At 46.2% G+C, this 15344-nt stretch overlaps 2 protein-coding genes across 2 annotated transcripts; both read left to right on the forward strand.

Annotated features, from left to right (window-relative positions):
* Positions 1-1878: 1878 nt before the first annotated feature.
* aif1l (allograft inflammatory factor 1 like) lies at positions 1879-8017 on the forward strand. The gene is made up of 6 exons (XM_088392459.1): positions 1879-2059; positions 2178-2239; positions 3295-3361; positions 4764-4805; positions 4985-5150; positions 6572-8017. Exons 1-6 carry the CDS (start codon positions 2035-2037, stop codon positions 6660-6662), a joined length of 453 nt encoding a protein of 150 aa, XP_088248585.1. The 5' UTR covers positions 1879-2034; the 3' UTR covers positions 6663-8017.
* Positions 8018-8407: 390 nt separating this feature from the next.
* On the forward strand, positions 8408-15226 carry prkaa1 (protein kinase, AMP-activated, alpha 1 catalytic subunit). Its single transcript, XM_088392454.1, has 10 exons — positions 8408-8550; positions 8738-8972; positions 10037-10178; positions 10496-10589; positions 11060-11204; positions 11363-11450; positions 11529-11753; positions 11916-12435; positions 12536-12662; positions 12745-15226. The coding sequence occupies exons 2-10, from the start codon at positions 8876-8878 to the stop codon at positions 13029-13031; spliced, it is 1725 nt and encodes a 574-aa protein (XP_088248580.1). The 5' UTR covers positions 8408-8550; positions 8738-8875; the 3' UTR covers positions 13032-15226.
* Positions 15227-15344: the final 118 nt, after the last annotated feature.

The following is a 15344-nucleotide window of genomic DNA, read 5'->3' on the forward strand; positions in this document are numbered from 1 at the left end:
GAAACATATCCTCACGGGTGCCCTGTGAGAATATGTTCCCCCCCCCATTTAAAACGGTGTAAATGTAAATAAATGATTTGTGCACTGATAACTTTACAATATTGGATGTTAAATAAATAAATAAACAAATAGATAATGTTTTTTAATAAAGTTTAAAGTCATTATTTTTTATGTATGTTATATGATAACGAAACAAAGTTGTTTGACCAAAATAAGGCCAAAGACATTGATAAAGTGCATTAATAACAGTATCACTGCACAAATCATCAGAAAAAAACAGTTGGAGTCTCGGACTCACCGTTCTCAAAATGAGGGGGGGCGGGGACATATCCTCACCGGGCACCCGTGAGGATATGTTCCCCCCCTGTAACTTGGGCTAGGAATGAGGGAACCTGTTCAAATTTGCCACACTACCTGAGCAGACCCCCAGGAAGACAGAAAAAAAACAGCTGGAGTCTAGGACTCACCGTTCTCAAAATAAGGGGGGGGAACAAATCCTCACGGGTGCCCCGTGAGGATTTGTTCCCCCCCTGTAACTTGGGCCAGGAATGAGGGAACCTGTTCAAATTTGCCACACTACCTGAGCAGACCCCCAGGAAGACAGAAAAAAAACAGCTGGAGTCTAGGACTCACCGTTCTCAAAATAAGGGGGGGGAACATATCCTCACGGGGCACCCGTGAGGATTTGTTCCCCCCCTGTAACTTGGGCCAGGAATGAGGGAACCTGTTCAAATTTGCCACACTACCTGAGCAGACCCCCAGGAAGACAGGAAAAAAACAGCTGGAGTCTAGGACTCACCGTTCTCAAAATAAGGGGGGGGAACATATCCTCACGGGGCACCCGTGAGGATTTGTTCCCCCCCCTGTAACTTGGGCCAGGAATGAGGGAACCTGTTCAAATTTGCCACACTACCTGAGCAGACCCCCAGGAAGACAGAAAAAAAACAGCTGGAGTCTAGGACTCACCGTTCTCAAAATAAGGGGGGGGAACAAATCCTCACGGGTGCCCCGTGAGGATTTGTTCCCCCCCTGTAACTTGGGCCAGGAATGAGGGAACTTGTTCAAATTTGCCACACTACCTGAGCAGACCCCCAGGAAGACAGAAAAAAAGCCAGTCGATGTCCAGGACTCACCGTTCTCAAAATGGGAGGGGGGCACAAATATTCACGGCTTGACATTTTTTATAGCGTTCCTGTTACAATTTTTATCCCACCAACTTTCACTTTGCTTGGGACAAAAGGAGCCTTCAGAACTGAAATGTCTTCTCAATTATTCATTCAAATCAATTCACTCAAATCATTGTCGTTATGAAAGATTTGATCACAATCTTGGCTTTTTCTTAAACTAACACGTTTGACATTGCTAGAGTGTCAGCTTTTAATTATATTGCGCTGTCATTTTAAAGCAAATTAATAAATGCAACAATATTAATTTGCTTTGAAAATACCTGAGTAATAAAATGGATGGATGAATGATGATTACAATTAAGAATAAAGTCTCCTTTGTAATATATACTCCTTGTAGCATGTAACGGTACCCAAAAGGAGGAGTTTCTTTGCATCGAGGTTTATGCAAAGAGCTCACGTAATTATATCCTTGCTTTTTGGTGAAGTGAGTGAGTGTTCCGTCTTTACGACTGGTCTTTGAATGCACCCCGCTTCAATGGCAGAACGCGGATGAATTTAAAGACATCAAATGACAATAATCCCTTATAAAAATTAAAATTGACTGACGCAAACGTGAGTTCTTCATGTTTTTATTGAAAACAACATAGTGCTGACGCCGTACGACGCCGTACGGCATCGGTTTTTCGCTTTCCAAACAAGCTGTGCGCGCTCCCGCGGCAGGGGGAACAAAATCTCACGGGGGAACCAAATCGAGCACAACACCGGTCGCTTCAGACGGAGTGGGTGGGAAACACACGCAGCCTTTGACCGAGCGAGGTTGGAGCATCACCCGCACGCTTGCGGTGGCCTTCCTGGCTCTACATTTACCCGTAAACTGGATTATAACACGCAAACAAAAACGGCTGGGATGCCTGCGAGTAAAAACTTACAAGGTAAAACCGAATTTTGTGTACGGTTTTATTTTTTGGTGACGCGCTTCAATTCAAGTAATTACATTGGATTGTTTAAGCTAGGTGACGTCCATTTTCACTGTCTTTTTCTTTCATTTAGGAGGGAAAGCCTTCGGGCTGTTAAAGGAGCAACAAAGGCAAAAACTGGAGGAGGTGAATCAGGTAAATGATGTCCAACCGTCCCTTTTTGTTTATTTATTTATTTATTTATTTGGCGGCCAACGTATCGACTTTGGGAAGTACGCGCGTGCACTTGACAGTGTGACGATGCTCGGGGACGTCATCTCAAAATGTCTGACCTCATTGTGCTTTATTTAATCTTCGGTTTGCTTTCCACTACCGATGTTACACCTGTCTTGTGGGTGGGGGGGGGGGACAGGTGTGCGCGTGCATGTGCGCTATTCGATCGACTATCAATGAGGTTCTTTGTCTGGCGCTGATATGAAGCTCTTCTTTTGCATGTATTATATGCCCATTAAATGTTGGCCCCTCCTTTGTGAGAACACGAAAAGGCAATTCATGAGGCCTGTTGGGACATTCCTGCACATCACTGCAGTCTTTTTTTATGTCATTGGAGCAGGGGGGTTTCCCCCAAGATTAGCGTTATGAGCTAAATATCTGCTGATTTATATTCTTCCTGGAGCAGGCGTCTATGAAAAGCTATTGGTGGTAAGCTCTTTGTCCTCACTAGTAAGACAATTCAGTGTGACTCTGCCCAGTCATTTCCCCCTCGGCCTACTCATACAACCTTGAAATGCTTATCAAGAACATCGAAGAAACAATTTTAGCACCGCTCATGACATTCTAAAATTCTACAAGGGCAAATATCCAGCCCCTATCCTGTAGTTCTGGTAGCAACCAGATGTGGCGTCAGTACTGGTATGTTCCAAAATTCCAATTTGTATGAGGACGCTACGCTGGAAGCAGACTGCTCTTGATCTTCATCACGCTTCATTTGAAACGCGGCAGACTTTTGGAGGTCAGACGAGAATGTGACTCCGCATGGCGAATTGCTTCATTATCATTTCATTAGCGTGGAGCCCTCCTGGCATTTTTTTTTTCCTTCACGCACTGACGAGGTGCCCTACTTTTATAAACTCGCTCAGTCGTAACGAATCAACCAGGACGAGCGCCCCCGTCGTGCGAGTCATCGTGTTTTTAAGCCTTTTTGACAGCAAGAATTGTCTTAATCCCTGTGTTTTTCCACCTCTGATCAGGAATTCCTGGAGGACCAAAAGTACAGGGATGAAGAGGACCTCGCCGAAAAGCTGGAAGGTTTCAAAAGTAAGCAGTCAGTGTTTCGACAGCCACGTTTCTACTCTCCGGCGCAATACTCTCGAAGCACAACGTCGATGAAACATATCGGAATGCAGTTGTGTTACTGCCTCAATTGTTTTTTAAATGTCTTCACACAAACACACTTCCCCGTGTGGGAATAGGCTGCGTTGAGGTTTGGCGAGGCCAAGTACGGCCCGCAATGGAATGCAGAAGAATGTTTCTTCTTTTTTTTTTATTTTTTTTTTTTTTATTATCGCAGCCCGGTGTTATCATGCAGTGCAGAACTTTACTCCCGCCCGCCGGCAAACACAAAAAGCATTGTTACAACGACCTCATTGTGAGATATAAACAGAGTTTAAACGCACACGAGGGTAGATATTCCTCGTCGGCGGCGCATTTCAGCATGACGTCAAGCTGCTTCGAGAAGCCACAACAGAAGACTCCCTGAGGACTGAACTGTGGAGACCAAAACTCGTTCTTTCTTTTGTCGCTGTGCGGCGTGCACTAATATTCATGCTGAGAATTTCAAATCGCAAATCTGCTAAGGCAATGTTCCCCACCTTCTGTTGAGCCAAGGCACATATTTTAGATTGGGTAAACACCATCAAACAAAAATCCGACTAACTGACCCCTCCCCTTCTTAAACAAAAAAGGCCAATAGATCCCACACGAGGACAAAACGAAGCCTTTGCCTAAAATGAATCTCATCAACTCACTTTTAAATATTTCCTTGGCACCAAGATGACAGACAACAAAGCAGCACTCGTTGCTGACAGAGATGATGCCATATTACGCAATATTGTGTATCGGTATGTTGAGAATGTCCATGTGTCCCTAAATTCCAGATGTCCTTGAAAGCAGCACGTTAGCGTCTGGCTGAATATGGACTCTAAAGAGGCCGCAGACTCGGGTCGGCTTGTTTTCTGCGGCTGCAGATGATCAACAGGCTGTGTCCCACTCAGCTGTGTGTGTGTGCGTGTGTGTTATGCGAGGAGGCCTACTCCCCCAAGTTTGGGAACAGGCTGATCATTGTCCCGTCCCGCTCCCCACGGGTTCACACAGTTAACACAGTTCCGTCTCACACACACACACACACACAGCTGCCATTGTGCGGCAGAACGTGTAATCTGACTAGAGGAAAAACGGCGGCGATATTTTAGGAGAGAAGCAGCCTTTTCAAAGCAGCAGATGTAAAAACACTCTTGTTCCTGTCACTTAAGTGTGCCGCATAAATCTGACTCGACGTTTTGTTTGGAAATTATTGGAGTATGATTCTGTGCAAAAGGAAAACAAATGTCGGCCTCAGGTCAGCTGCGCCTTGAGACAAAAGCCGCCTGTCGGCATCAGCTGCTTGAAGTTTTTTTTTTCTTTTCTCTCTCTCTTATCTCTTCTTGTGCTTGTTCCTCAGATAAATACGCCGAATTTGACCTGAACGACCAAGGCGAGATCGGTGAGTAACCGGAATGTTGACTCAACGTGCAAAGTCAACAGCCGGGGGACAATGACAAACCTTGTGTCATTGTCGGAAAAAAAATGTTGGCTCAAAAGTTTATCGCCGAGAGGCTGAAACATTTGCACGGCCGTTTTAAAAGAAACAAAAATAACGGATGGATTTGTCACGCCTCTCAGATCTGATGGGCCTCAAGCGGATGATGGAGAAGCTCGGCGTTCCCAAGACGCACTTGGAGCTGAAGAAGATGATCATGGAGGTGACGGGCGGCGGCAGCAGCAACACCATCGACTACAGGGACTTTGTCAAGATGATGCTGGGCAAACGCTCGGCCGTGCTCAAACTGTGAGTTCCCCCCCGCACGGGCATCTCGTAACCATCTGCGTCAGCCAATTGTGTCATGCGGCCGCGGAGATGAACGCTGATGTCACCGTTAATCTCCACAGCGACAAAACCCGCCCGGCGTTATTCTTAGCCGTGTGATCATGTGATTAGTTAGGGAGGTGATTATTGGTGAGTCACCGATAAATGCACACAAGTTTTGAACCTTAGGGGTCATTGTTGTCCCATGGCATGGGAGTAATTAAAATATATTTTTTTGCAAGGCACGGGGGTGACGTTTGCCGCTATTTTGAATCGGGTTATCGCCGCTGATCTCTTTTAAAGCAGCCGGCTTCGGGGGCGAGATGCATGTCAGCTCTGCGGGACTAAGCCGGCTGCACTGTTTAGTCGGCAAATCTCCTTATCCTTAAATGCGCCAACCGAGGAAAAAATGCACAACTTTTCCTCCTTTTGCCCTCCATCCCTTTTTATTTTTAAATACAAAAATACATCACCCAACTCCACACAGATGTCATCAGTGAATAAACCAGTGAAGTTGTTTTCTTATTCACTCTCGATCAGCGTCGACGGTTTGCATCCGTGCTCTATTCATATTCCGGGGATGGCTCCGATGTCGCCGATTGGTGGGCACACCCAAAGGAAACAGATTGGCAGATATTGCCAGGGGCCCTGGCTGTACGCCGGGGGGGACTCCACTGGCATTTAGTTGGCCCTGACCTGACCTGATTTTATTGTCCACAAAGCTTTGACATATTTCAAGCATGTTTAAAAACTCAAGAACAAGCCAACTGTGCTGTGAGTCAATGTCACTGTGTCTCACCGCCACAGAAGAACTTCTTGAGGAATGTAACCATGACTCTGTCAGCAGCCCAGCAACTGAAAAGAACCTTCGGGGAGGCCTGGAGCAGAACGTATTGATAACATTCCACACCATTGACTAAATTCCTAATCAAACGCTGGCAGCTGCAAAGGCGAAAAATGCAGCTCCTGAGCTCGCAGGGCAAGTGTGATAGGAGGAATGCTTTTCCAAAGCGCTTAGCAGAAGACAAAACACTTAATGGAGAATTAACGTCCATTAAGCTCCTAATTTGTACTCGGGGCGGCTCATCGCGATAAATGGAGAACATTGAAAATCTATAAAAAAAAAAAATGCCAGCAGTGGAGAACAAAATGAGCATCAGCCGCTCTTTCAACATCTGCTTGACTTTTCTCGGGGGGCTTACTGGAGCCCGCATGCCAGTTTGCCCAAAAAGGAAATTAAAGATGTCGGCTCAAAATAGCTGTCTGCAAATCTTTTCAGTGCGTACAATCATCCCTTTGACGCTTGCCCCCCCCCCCGGCGCTCAGACAAAAATGTTGCACATAAACGCCACCCAGGACGGCCATTTTGTTTCTGACCCTTTTTCATCTCCTCCTTTCCGCAGAGTCCTGATCTTCGAAGACAAAGCCAACGGGGCGCCGTCCTGCAAGCCGGACGGCCCGCCTCCGAAGCGGGACATCTCCAGCCTGCCTTAAGCTTGCCCACCACTCATCCAATCCCCCCTCCTCCTCCCTTTCCTGCCTTCACGGGCGTCTTTCCCATCTTCTTACCCAGGTGGACCACTGATGGACGAAGGAGGCGATTTTAGTGACGGGCGCCGCGTGGAAAGGTGTCTGTCTTGCGTTAGAGCTTGTCGGTATACCATGTTTGACTGTGAATATTATCCTTTCGGTACATTGTAGCATCAGTAGTGGACGTGTCTCGTCGAGTTGTTTTTTTAAGTCGTTGAGTGTTGCGTATTAAGGGAAGACGCTTTTATTTTTCGAAGCAGCACAAGCAGCTTTCTTCATCCCACTTCCGTGGCAGCCTCGCAAGGATTCTCGCCGCGCCCACCTCGGTCGGCGTTTTGAGAGATTAACGGGCCCCACTGCCTACGGAGCCGGCACGCTGATCTGGAATCAGTAACTCGTTTTGTCGGGTCCGCCTTTTGGACTTTTGACTCGCGCTTGCGTCGTGTTTTGAGGTCAAGCGCGCATGCAGGGGGACTGCCGATTTACGGGTGCAAACGTACCACGCGACAATAACAGCAGCACAATCATGTTCTTTCCAAGTGCCTCGGTGCGGAACCAACAGGGAGCTCGTGCAAATGCGCGGTCCAAGCAGTAAATGAGAACTCCACAAATCCGTGAAATCGCTCTTCACGTTTGTCGCATTTGTTACGTTGTACTTTGAGTGATTGATCGTCGTCCTCCTTTTAACACTGTGTCATTGTCAAAGTTGCCCACCGACTTCTTTTTGGCACAACGAGTCTCTTGTCAATGTTCGAACTTTTTGCAGTGGTACCTCAAAGGTTTGAGATCAGTTTAACAAAATGAGGATCCGATATTTGGGCAGGATATGATTCAAATGAAGAATATTTGGCAAAAATATGGCAGCTACCAAGTCGGCTGCTAACACGAGAAGCTAACGTAGCGCTCTACATGACTAGTAAATATTTGGGAGGGTATATTTAGCCTGAAATTGAGCCAGAGCATCTTCTCGAAATGAGGTCCATTAGAGTACGCTGATGCTATTTTTTTTTAAAGTCTTATTTTTCCAATTTTTCAAGCGTAAGGGCCTTGGATGTACCACTCAATTTCACTTTTGTTGTCCTGTGTGTGTGAGTGTTGTGATTTGTGCCTCTCAATCTCCACTCGCACTGTCTAACTGTGATTGTGTCATATTTGAAGGCCCATTTCATGTGTTTTTGTTTGACCTTAAGCTGGTGTATGTTTCACAGCGTGCAGGCTTTTTTTTAGCGTTGTTTATTAAAAAAAAATGCACATTGTTTTTCCCCTTTGTTTTTTGTTTTTTTTGCAGGCACCAAAGGAATTAAAACAGTCTTATGATACTGTGTTTACTGCTTTTAAATAAAAAGAGGGAATTAGAGGAGCTGAAAGTACTTAAGCACAAGGACTTGATTTGGTTTCCATTTTCCAGCTCACTTAGACTGTCAAAACATGCCAGTCACTTTATAACACCCCATTCAATTGCTTTGATTCATGTCTTTAAGCAATCTGCTGCCACCTACTGATCACTTTTATTCATGCACTGAGCGAGGATGTATGCTGAATTAGGAAGACAATAAAAGGGTGATACAAGTACGTAAACGCAACGTAAAAAGGAGTTGATGGGGGGCCCTTGAAGCTGTCAGTCTGACAAATCTTTCGGCTTTATGATGAATTCACCACTGTATTCTTCACAAAGATTGCCAATTATATGAGCATAGTTTGGAGAGCAACGTCTCTTTCTGGTTGACCTTGATGGCGAATTGTGTAAACAGGAGATCGTTGTCTTCTGATTAGCAGGAAGTGCCCGTTGAGTGTAAACAGGAGATAAGGACGCGAGTGTGCTCCCTAACCTTAAACTTTTTGTACAGACGAGGTAGGACAGCGTTATTGGTGTTTAGAAGTTGATTTTATTTTGTGGTGACGTACCAAATAACACGTACATGCTTGAAAATAACAATTGATTGTCAAAGGAATTAATCAGCGGGGCATTAAATAAACTTCACGTTTCCGAGGGTGACTTGAAGGTATCACGCTACGTCATTTACGTTTGACTACGTCAGGCAAGCTGAGGCAACGTCGTCTGCGTCGGCCCCTCCCACTACGTGCGGCGCGGAGGCTCTCTTAGAGCTCGGAGTCGGAGCTCGCAGTCCATCCGTGCCCGTCGCTTGCTGCTTGGCTAGCGAGGACACTGCGGGAAGATGGCGACGGAGAAACTCAAACACGAGGGCAGAGTCAAAATCGGACACTACATCCTCGGCGACACGCTCGGAGTGGGCACGTTTGGGAAGGTTAAAGGTAAGAAGCAGCGAGACAGGAACCCCCCCTCCTTTTCCCTCCCCTCACTTACTTCAACTGAAAGATGGTGGCCGGCGAAGCTTTTTAGCATCGCGGCTAATTCGCAAAGCTAACTTGTCAACCCGGGCAAGGCTTCGCACTTGTTGTCTCCTCATGCAGCCTGTTTGCTCAACTTGTTTGCGGCGACTTAACGTCGCCACACACCGCCGGTTAGCACCAGCTCGTTTTGTTGAGGGCAGTAGAGTTGGTGGTTAGCCGTAGGGAGCCACAAGTCGCTTGTCAAGGTAGCCACCGGGAAGTGAAGCAATTCAAGATATGTTTTTTTTGTTTTTTGAATTGAAGAAATCGTGCCGCCATACGCTAAACGCCGCCGGGCATGTTCTTTGGCTTCAATTTAAAAGACTGTCAAGCTAGGTATTTAAATCTGTAGGTAAATTATTTTGAAGCGACACTCGTGGATTGGTGACGGGAGGGGCGGAGAGGGGGGTGGCACTGTGAACTTTTGTCATTTGGTGAGAAACAAGCGACGTGACCTGAGTTTAATTAAGCCCACTGCCATTATTGTTTTTGAAGTCTTTGTTTCTTTTTGTACCCTTAGCAGTTACTCAACAAGCAGTGCAGCTATTAAGTTGCAACTTCATCCAAAATTTGTTACATAAAAAAAATATCAGTGTCACTCTTGCCAGTTCTGGTCACCTTTCCACCCCAATATGCAGATAATTAAAAAAAAAAAAACTCATCGCTACAAACCAAACAAGCGCCATGCAACTAACTTTGTTCAAATTTAGATCTCTTACCCCATTTATACTGCCCACCCCTATCCAGTAGTTTTTGTGACATTTTATTTGGGCGGTGTGCCTTGAGGTTTTCCTGTTGTAAAATATTCACCCTGGCTCAATAAAGGTTGGTAAGCACTGTTATAGAATCATAAAAACTTTACAGGCAAAGTTTTTACCTGCCATTCTAGTTTTTAAGTCCCTGATTAAAATCCTCTTTAGTGTACAAGAAACTAATACAATGGGCAAAATGTTGGTGGTCATCGTTTTCTTTGTATCTTCTCGCAGTGGGCCAACACGAGCTGACCAAGCACCAAGTAGCAGTGAAGATCCTGAACCGGCAGAAGATTCGCAGTTTGGACGTGGTGGGCAAGATCCGCCGGGAAATCCAGAACCTCAAGCTTTTCAGGCATCCCCACATCATTAAACTGTGAGTCCTAGATTACAATCCACGGGCGAGTCTCCTAATCCCCCCCCACACACACAAGCCGCCACATCATTGCCACCCACTGAGCTATTCCCAGCCTCGAACGGAGGCTTCCACAGGCCATCCATTTGGGATGATATCCGTCTGAGCCGCGTTTATCCCCTCACAATTAGGTGTCATGTAAAATTGCTAAATTTAACCCATACAGGGGTCAGTGGTGGCACGAGATAAAGTGGCCCTTGAAAGCTCTTTTTAACATTCCTAACTTTGTTTCCGCTGGCCGTGCACTGCTGGCCTAATTCATATTTTGTACTAAACAGGTATCAGGTGATCAGCACCCCGACGGATATCTTCATGGTGATGGAGTATGTCTCGGGAGGGGAGCTCTTTGACTACATTCTCAAGAATGGAAAGGTAGTCCACTGCTTCTCCTCTTTTTGGGGTGGCCATTTTGGATGGGGCAACATAAAAATAATTGGATCAAACCACATCACTTTTGAACAACATGCTAACATGCTGTGCAAAATTCCATTGATGGGCTAATCAAATTATAATCACAAGTAGATCATATTGTTTACCCAAAGCAAAAAAAGTTACTGCAGCTTTTTAACTTGTTTGTGAAACTCTTCATGTATTGGCTGTTTGTTTTATACTGCCCCCTGGTGGCCATGGTGCACACACCAAAAGACTGGTTGAAACACGAACTCGGGATGCACAGTGTGTGAAATTCTTTAGTTGCTTATGTCATCATGAAGAGCAATTTTGCAAGCGGCCAGGCGAGAAGAACGTGGCGTCACTGCCAGCCTTACACTTTTCACCGAAAGGCCGTCGCTTTGTGCTCCTCACCTCGCAAGGCTCAATTTGCACCTTTATTCTTCCGGTAGTTGGACGAGAAGGAGAGTCGCCGACTGTTCCAGCAGATCATCTCAGCCGTGGATTATTGCCACCGGCACATGGTGGTGCATCGGGACCTCAAGCCGGAAAATGTGCTGCTGGACGCGCACATGAATGCAAAGATAGCCGATTTTGGTAAGCCTGTCGCCGTCATACGCCAAGGCGAGATCTGATTGGTTAATGTCAAGGAGTCAGCAGATTCTGCTCATATCCTCCCACTTCGGCAGATGCAATTCTGGCATAAAGCTCATGAAATCAATGACGTGAATCCACATCAAAATCTTTGCGTCCAGGTTTGTCCAACATGATGTCAGATGGAGAATTCTTGCGGACGAGTTGCGGTTCCCCCAACTATGCTGCCCCTGAAGTGATCTCTGGAAGGTTCTGAACGTCCTCCAGCAGCACCTGTCAATACTCGTGACACGATTTCATATTTCCCATGCTCGCCTCTGCTGTCAGATTGTACGCCGGGCCCGAGGTGGACATCTGGAGCAGCGGGGTGATCCTCTACGCCCTGCTGTGCGGCACGCTGCCGTTCGACGACGACCACGTGCCCACGCTCTTCAAGAAGATCTGCGATGGCATCTTCTTCACGCCGCCGTACCTCAACCCCGCCGTCACCGGCCTCCTCAAGCACATGCTGCAGGTGGACCCCATGAAGAGAGCCACCATCAAAGAGATCAGGTGAGGAACATCACGCCTTTGTTGGTTTTTTTTTCCCATCTGCATTCGTTTGGCGGTTATCATATAGTTTTGGAGAATTACCGCCACCCTCTGGACACCGGCGGTGCTGCATGTAAAGTATTTGTGACGTGATGCATGAGAAGTACTTGTTTCCCCTCGCAGAGAGGATGACTGGTTCAAGCAGGACCTCCCCAAGTACTTGTTCCCCGAGGACCCGTCGTACAGCAACAGCATGATCGACGACGAGGCCCTAAAGGAAGTGTGCGACAAGTTCGAGTGCACAGAGGAGGAGGTCCTGGCCTGCATCTACAGCCGCAACCACCAGGACCCGCTGGCCGTGGCCTACCACCTCATCATCGACAACCGCCGCATCATGAACGAGGCCAAGGACTTCTACCTGGCCTCCAGCCCGCCCGACTCCTTCCTGGACGACCAGCACCTGAGCTCGTCCGGCACCTCTGTGGCGGCCAGCGTCAAGCCCCACCCGGAGCGCGTGCCCTTCCTGGTGGCGGAGACGCCGCCGCGGCCCCGCCACACGTTGGACGAGCTGAATCCGCAAAAGTCCAAGCACCAGGGCGTGCGGCGGGCCAAGTGGCACCTGGGCATCCGCAGCCAGAGCAGACCCAACGATATCATGACCGAAGTGTGCCGCGCCATGAAGCAGCTTGACTACGAGTGGAAGGTGAGCCGGAGATTTACACATTTGCTTTTTATGGAGTTGGGCTCAATTGCTGCTGACTGGACGTGTGACTTAATTGTTCATTTTTCGTTTTACCTTTCAGGTTGTGAATCCTTATTATTTGCGTGTGAAGAGGAAAAACCCGGTGACGGGCATGCAGACCAAGATGAGCCTTCAACTGTACCAAGTGGACAGCCGGACCTACCTCCTTGACTTCCGAAGTATAGACGGTGCGTCCGACGCTCATGAAGCTCAGTCGTCCATGTTGCTCATTATTTTATGTTTTTTTAAATATTTTTTTTTCTTTTCCAGATGACATGCTGGAGACCAAATCCGGCACGGCGACGCCTCTCCGCTCGGGATCGGTCGGCAACTACCGCACCACCATCAAGAGCGAGGCGGACAGCGCCGACTCCCCCCCATCGACCAGCGCCGCCTCGCAGGCCAAGACGGCCGCCGACGCCTCGCTGGCATCTTCGCTCACCTCATCCATCGACTCGACGGGGGGCGCCGACGTCCTGTCTGTGCCTCGCCCGGGCAGCCACACCATCGAGTTCTTTGAGATGTGCGCTAACCTCATCAAACTGCTCGCACGATAGCTCGCTATACACGCAGGCACACACACACACACATACACACCTACACACCTACGTCGATCGCTATAGCCTTGTTTGCTCTCCGAGTGTCTTGTTAGCAATAAGCATGCAGTCCAACGGCAGCTCGGCCCAGGGTGGCAGGGAGACGCCGAGAGCATTTTTTGGATCAATATGTTAACATCTTCTGGAGTGATTACACTGAATTTGCTGTACTGTCCAGTCAGCCAGCTTCCAGTGCAAAAAAAAAATAAGATCAACTTTTTTTTTTTTCCTGTGCGGGAGAAGAAAGAAGCATCTTTGCACACCTTTTCATTCCTGCTGCTCTCATTTTTTTGTTGGGGGGGGTTTCATCGAGCTGTTAGGAAGTGCAATGACCCCCCCCAATCCGCTTTGTGTGGACGAAGTTCATCGATCGGTATTAAAGTGCCCCCCCGAATGATGCGGTTTTATTTTCGCAACTGTCGCCTTGTCATCTAATCTAAAAGTGGTGCGTTGACGCCATCGCATGGCATCTTAATGCGAAGAAGCTACGTTAAGTGAAGTGAGGAGCTTAAAGTCAAAGTAGTGCTTTGACGCCATGTTGTTGAGGGAAGATGCTTCATTCCGCCATGTCCAAATAGTGCTTTGATGCTGAAGTTGATTTTGAAGGAAGGAGGGTCAATCAGGCTGCGGCTAAGAAGTGCTTTGACGCCATCCCGTGGCATTTATTGGCCATTGTAAACATTTGTGGACATGATTTCAATTAATTGCAGATGAATTCGTGTTGGGACATGTTTTTGGATTTACACTGCAGGCACAAGTGGCTAATTCCGGCTTCACACCGATAATCAATTTCACAGTGACACATATCCTGAAAGCAAAATTCACAACACCTCCAGTCTCTGGCTTAATCTCTTTAGCGACCTGCTCATAACACTAAAGCGACAATTGTGTCACTTGAACCACGCTGTGTAAATCCAACCCAAGCGAAGATAAATTTTTTGTTTTTTCGAGATCTGTTGCTGGAATTTTTTTTTCTCCCTGCTTTACTTTTTCCAATCGGCATCACTTGTCAATCGTAAATCACAACTTATTCAATTCGTGTGTATCAACTCTTGCTAACCAACAAACACCAGAGGCTAGTGTGTGAATTGACATCAATGTTGCCAAGAAATCGTGTGCCTCCTTGATGATCAGTAAAAACATTAGCTTACAATTTTTTGACTTGACAATCTTAACATTGAAATCAGTTTGGAAACCCCCAAGCTAGTTATGAGTCCAAATTCTGAGACTTCATAGGACCCCCCACCCCCCATTGTCAACTATTAAAATGACATTTGTTATACTTTGCTAGTTTTGTTATGATGTAAATCATTTGGAATTGTGTTGTATTGATTTTCTGTTTGTGCAGTTTTGCTAAAAATGTTATAAGCAAATCCCCCCGTGTGTTTACTTAATTACAATCGACTGCAAAAGCATGACAAGCTTATGAATGTGTCACTCGTTATGGAAATCTTTTATCGTCTGCTGTCGGGTTGCCTTATATGGCCGAAGCGGGGAACCTACAATAACTTCAAACGACCCTAAAACATTTGACACATCATGTGTTTAATTAATAATACATTTTGGGAGGATTTTTTTTCCCCAGAAATTTTGGAGGAATAAAATAGGACAAAAAGTTCCCCGCCGCTGCCTTATGATCATCATCATCAGTACTGTTGTTTTGAATTATTGATCCATTTATATTCCCAGTGATAAGTCACACATGAGAAAAACAACAATAGCACTTGTTTCGAATTCTTTTTGCCAAACTACTGCGGACCTCTGATCCTTGATGGTGGTTGGAGATTTTTTTTTTTTTGACACAATGTTTCTATGAAGCAGTATCAGTGATTACTGACGAAGAAGAAAAAATGTTACATTTCATCCCGACTGAACACCAAGTTAACTTTGTTATGTTGAAATAAGTTTATGGAAAATCAGAATCATCAAGTTTGGGGAAGGGTTTCATTTCGGGTGTGTATTTGTTTTCCGTATGTATGTATATTGAAAGGTGAATGTTTGGGGAAATGTCACTGTTCGGAGTGGAATTCGTCTGAACTGCTTTGTGTAAAGGGACCCTACTTTCCAAGAGTGACCTGTGTTTATTTGAATGGACAGTGTCGGAATTGTTCCTATCCACAACTGCCTAAATAAACTGCTAAATTGCACAAACCTAAGCGCTTGTCCGTTCTTTTATAATATATAAAATATTAATATAAAATCATATTAAACAGAATATTATCAGTTAACTCTACTAAAGCCATTTGCAAAAACACAACATTTTTTAAATTGAAA

This window comes from Syngnathus floridae, chromosome 12 (assembly GCF_059516105.1).
Source record: "Syngnathus floridae isolate MCC-2025c chromosome 12, RoL_Sflo_1.0, whole genome shotgun sequence".
Lineage (NCBI taxonomy): Eukaryota > Metazoa > Chordata > Actinopteri > Syngnathiformes > Syngnathidae > Syngnathus > Syngnathus floridae.